General features: G+C 26.9%; 1 protein-coding gene across 1 annotated transcript; it reads left to right on the forward strand.

Moving 5' to 3' along the window:
* The first annotated feature begins 1,593 nt into the window (after nt 1-1,593).
* Nucleotides 1,594-3,275, forward strand: LOC136077008 (uncharacterized). The gene is made up of 4 exons (XM_065791199.1): nt 1,594-1,681; nt 1,811-2,083; nt 2,290-2,454; nt 2,832-3,275. The coding sequence occupies exons 1-4, from the start codon at nt 1,633-1,635 to the stop codon at nt 3,086-3,088; spliced, it is 744 nt and encodes a 247-aa protein (XP_065647271.1). The 5' UTR covers nt 1,594-1,632; the 3' UTR covers nt 3,089-3,275.
* The last annotated feature ends 1,872 nt before the right edge of the window (nt 3,276-5,147 follow it).

The raw sequence follows: 5,147 nt of genomic DNA on the forward strand, positions 1-5,147 counted from the left end.
ATTTTAATTTTAATACTGTTAATTGTTAGTTCTGATTAAAAATTTCAGTTTTTAAGTTTTTAAGAGAAAAAATATTGGATTTAGGCGGTTTAGTGAACAAAATGAATTTCGTTTTTTCAGTATTTAATGAAAGTTTATGTGCTACAAACCACTCATTTAGATATATAATCCCTGCGTTTACATAATAAATTATAGTTTTTAAATGAGGGTCTGTAAGGAATACATTAGTGACATCATCAAAAATAATATAATTAAGTAATTTTGAGGTTATGCTAATATTTGAGGTTATATTAATATTTTATTATTGGTAAAGTATTTAATTTAAATAATAACATTGGGTTTTATACCCTATTACCAAGTTGCCGCTTGTGTATAATGCGTTGCTTAAAATGACCGAAAACATATGGTTCTTCTGATACCATGACAAAAGTTGAAACTAAAAGTTTTTAAAAAGAATATATTCATTTAAGTTTGTTATGCCAATTGTAACATAGCGCAGTATATTAGTTAAAGACTTAAGAAAACAGTTATGTAGAAAATACTGAAAGATATTTTTAAAAAGTGAGAATGTTAAGTTTGAAGTTCATGTATAAGCTAAAGAAGTCAAAAAAATTTTTTTTTAAGTTTAGTAGCAGAAAATTTATTAGCTAGAATTCAAAAAATGGCTGTTGATGGATGGCTGACCTTTATATGAAACTATATATTCTAACTACTAACTCAAAACCACAAAAAAATAGCTTGAGCGATTTGATTTTGTGATGCAACTATAACAATAAATTAAAACAATAAATAAATAAATTAAAATATTATGCACGTCTTCTTATAATTTCTGTTCGAGTTTTATATTACATTTTAAAGCACTCGATTGGTCTTTCATTTAATGTGGGTCCCATCGGAGAGAAACTTTTAAATTTCATACTTACATTGGGGGTGAAATGCAAGAAGCGAACTTGAGTCAAGTTCGACTTTACATTGTAACCAATAGCGGCAGAGTATGGGTTTTCATCTCAAAAAATACTCTGCCGCTATTGGTTACAATGTAGAGTTCAATTCGAACTTGACTTAAGTTTTCTTCTTGCATTCCACCCTAGGTTTTAAACATTTAAACTTTTTTCCTGCAATAACTTTTTTTGAAAAAAACTTTACTATAAACAATTTATGTTTATCAAAAAAATTTTATTTAAATTGTTAATAGTAAAAAAAAGTTCAATGTAGAAAGCAAAAAATAAAAAAATAAAAAAAAGAAGTACCAATAATAGATACAAAAATAGCACAGTAAGTCCAGTAAATCATACTGACGTAAAGGAGACTAATATGAACAATAAAGATGTTGTCAAAAATAGTTTTTTGTCCAATTAATGCAAATTGGTTGCAAAGTCACGCAATTCCGGCAAAGTTATTCATCCCTAATTATTTGGAATTTTTTTGCAATTACTAGAAGATTTAAAAATTTATTTTACCGGCATTTGATCATTGAATGGATTATGTATTTAGCGAAAAGAAGCCACAATGTCACCAAGTTGTTATGTAACGCCTTGTATAAAAACTGCCCATCTTTGACTTTTAATAAAACTGACTTTGGACCAACAAGAAATCTTTTTAGTGTAAACTCTAAAGAAAAAACTGAAGATCATGCAAAATACTATGTTTTTCATGTTATTTGTCCTGTTTTTGTGTTTAGGTAATTTTATTTCTTACAAATTAAATTATTAGAGAAGTTAATTTTTAAAAACATTTTGATTTCAACATTTTAATAACATTTTAATAACAATTTTTAACTCAAATATAAATTTTTTCAACTATTGTAAAGTTTTAGCACAAAATCCAACTACACAAAATGCAGCTGATACTGCAGATTCAACAAGTACCGCTACTGAGCCAATACCACCAGCAGATGAAACAATATCATCGACTGAACCAAATGGTACAATTCAGCCTACCACTGAATCTTTAGAAACAACTTCAAATGAAATAGTAATACCTGACAGCACCGCTGAAGCAACTTCAGATGCAACCGTTGATGTTCAAAGCAGTACAAATGTTGTTCCGTCAAAGCGTGGGCCGACACCCGTAGCTCCACCATGTAATTACATTGTATTTTATATTTATGAATATATGTGTGTAAGTGTGTGTGTCTATATATATATATATATATATATATATATATATATATATATATATATATATATATATATATATATATATATATATATATATATATATATATATATATATATATATATATATATATTAACTATTTAATGAAATTATTAAAAATTCTTGATATAGGCCCACAAAGTCTTTGCATTTCTTTGTCCGACGGAAATTATGCCATAGCTGGATACCCACACGATTTTGTTCAATGTTCTAATGGTATAGCTTCTTGTCAATCTTGCTGGCCTCAAAGTTTGTTTTTTAGCCAAGCTTGCAATCAATGCTTATACAAAAAAGATGGTAGTACTTTTGTTTTACAATCAAAAAAACTCGTTTTTATTCTTTTATAATTTTAAAATTTAATACATTTTGTAATATATATATACACATAAGTAAATAAATTTAATAAATAAATAATACTCAAATAATTAAAAATAATATGTTTAGAAGTATAAAATTGAATTTTTTCCGGGTACAAAACCATAACAAAACAGTGATATATAAATTATATTTTAAATCACAGCTGTACTATTTTTCATTAATAAGTTTGATTATTAATGAAAAATAGTTTTGTTTGATTATTAGATGGGACACATTAATTGCGTTTTACAAAACTAACTGTATTAAAAGTAAATGTATAAATTATAATCCCATAATACTTTGCAACTTTCTTTCAGATTCTTGTTACACAACAAAAGCATGGAAACCACAATCTACTTTTCCTTGTCCAGATGCCTGTCCGAACAAAGGACCTAATTTTTCTGGAAATATTGCTGATAACGTTTCAAATGGCGGTGCCGGAAATCCATTTCAATATATTGGTTGTTGGAAGGGGGTTACACAAGGATGTGTTATATGCCCTGCAGGTTTAAAGTTTAACGAGCAGTCAAATGCTTGCTTGTTTGATGGACTCTATCAAACAAAACCAAGTTGAGACCTTCTCAGACAATTTTTCTGTCTGGCAGTTTTTTATTTTGAGTATGAGAATGTGTTTAAATTTTTTAGATAAGTATTAAAAATAGATAAACCTCAATTGTGTTTATTATTATTTCTATTATATTTAGTATCTGTGGTTGTTACTTTAAACTTTTTAGCTTTCAAAACAATGTATTGAAGAAATATTTTTTGATGCTTGTTACTTTTAAATGTAGAAAATTGTAGTTGAATGAATAATTAAATATTGAACCGTGTTGCATTTTAAAATAGTTTTTCTAAGAAAATTAGTAAACTTTTTAACCGTTTTAGAAAAGGATATTCTCTTGCATACCTGAAAAACCTGTATATAACTTGTTTATATAAATTCTAAAAAATGACAAAACAATATCTTTGCTAAACAATATCTCTGATAAAACATCCCATGGTTTTATCAAACAAGACACTTTTTATTTCCATGGCAACCTTTAACATTTTAGCTTCTTCTTTCTATTTTTTGTTGCAACGTCCTCCGTAAAATAAAGGGGTAACAAATTTTACAAGGTCATTACTTTTAAACACTAAATATAATTAGATTAAATTAAAAACCTGTTGATAAATTTAATTTTTGAAAAAGGCAGTAAAACTAAATAATTTAACTCGTTTCTCTTGCGTTGGAAAAGGGAAAAGCTTTTTGGAGTACTTTTGTTTTTAGACTCCAATTTACGCAATTTAACTCAGAAATATTTTTATTTGAAATAAACATGAACCTACTTTTTTAGAAGGAGTTGCTTTAAAATATAAATTTCAAACAACAAAAAAATCTTCTGGGCGCTCAAGAGAATTCGCACAAAAATAATAATTGGATGTTAAAATATGATTTCTGCAAAAAAACAAGCACTTTGATGGAATAAGCTTTTCTCATTATAATGCGATTGCCCACTTCGTGAATAAATTCATCACATCCTATGACGTATTTGTGCAATTCATGTATTGCAACGTATATATAAAATGGAGTCAATTTCCAAATGTCGTCACGAAAATAAATTCCTATTAAGCAACAACAAGCCTGAAGATTAGATACACGTGCTTGTAACAATAGTTTTTATGTACATTTTTTTATCTTAAGTTTTACATAACTAGTTTCATTTGTATATAATCATTTTAACAGAAAAAATAGTATTTATACTTCACCTAATGGTTGCAATAGCATGAAATTTAAACACACACACGCGCACACGCACACGCACACATATTTATATATATATTTATTTATTTATTGATTTATTTATTTAGAGAAAGAAGCGATTTTAGAGGTGGGCGTAGGGGTGTTCCAACCAAAAAACCCACCCACCCTAAAGATTTTCAAGTTATAGTCTGTTTTTTCACGAGTTTAGTCGGGTATTTAACACAAGTCAGTCGGGTGAATTTTAGTTTTGAGGGCCTTTTTGATTTATTTTATTTTATCCTTTAACCTGTCGGTACTTTTTAAAGATTCCCTTCCCCCTCCTCCTTTTTAATCGTACAATCGCCTCTGTATATATATATATATATATATACATATATATATATATATATATATATATATATATATATATATATATATATATATATATATATATATATATATATTTCTTCTTTAATCAATAGCAATTCGTCATGAAATCGTTGACAAAATATTTCACATAATAAAAATCCATAAATGTTGTAATATACAAAAATTATATTGAAACAAGTCATCATTATTTAAAGAACGTGGGAAACTTGCATAAGATCGGTGGTCTTGTCATCAAGAAACCGTTCTACATTATTATATATTTTTTGTATATTATCTTTGCAATAAGTTCATATATACAAACTAAATAACATCCTTAGTTTTTTTGTCAGTTTTGATATCTACCACAATGTGGTAATTTCATACTTTTGTATAATATTATTAGTTAAAAAATTGTTTGTTTTTTTCATCTATTTCAACTTCACGAAGAAACTTAATCATACATCTTTTTTTACTCGACTAATCAGATTTAGAAAAAAGCCCAATCAGATTTAGAAAAAAACTGTAAAGTAACATTGTAAAATTT

Source organism: Hydra vulgaris, chromosome 02 (assembly GCF_038396675.1).
Source record: "Hydra vulgaris chromosome 02, alternate assembly HydraT2T_AEP".
Classification (NCBI taxonomy): domain Eukaryota; kingdom Metazoa; phylum Cnidaria; class Hydrozoa; order Anthoathecata; family Hydridae; genus Hydra; species Hydra vulgaris.

Coding starts and splice junctions, on each gene's coding strand:
- LOC136077008 (XM_065791199.1), top strand. CDS start 1,633: ATGCAAAATACTATGTTTTTCATGTTATTTGTCCTGTTTTTGTGTTTA. Junction 2,084..2,289: donor GACACCCGTAGCTCCACCAT/GTAATTACATTG, acceptor TTCTTGATATAG/GCCCACAAAGTCTTTGCATT. Junction 2,455..2,831: donor ATGCTTATACAAAAAAGATG/GTAGTACTTTTG, acceptor ACTTTCTTTCAG/ATTCTTGTTACACAACAAAA.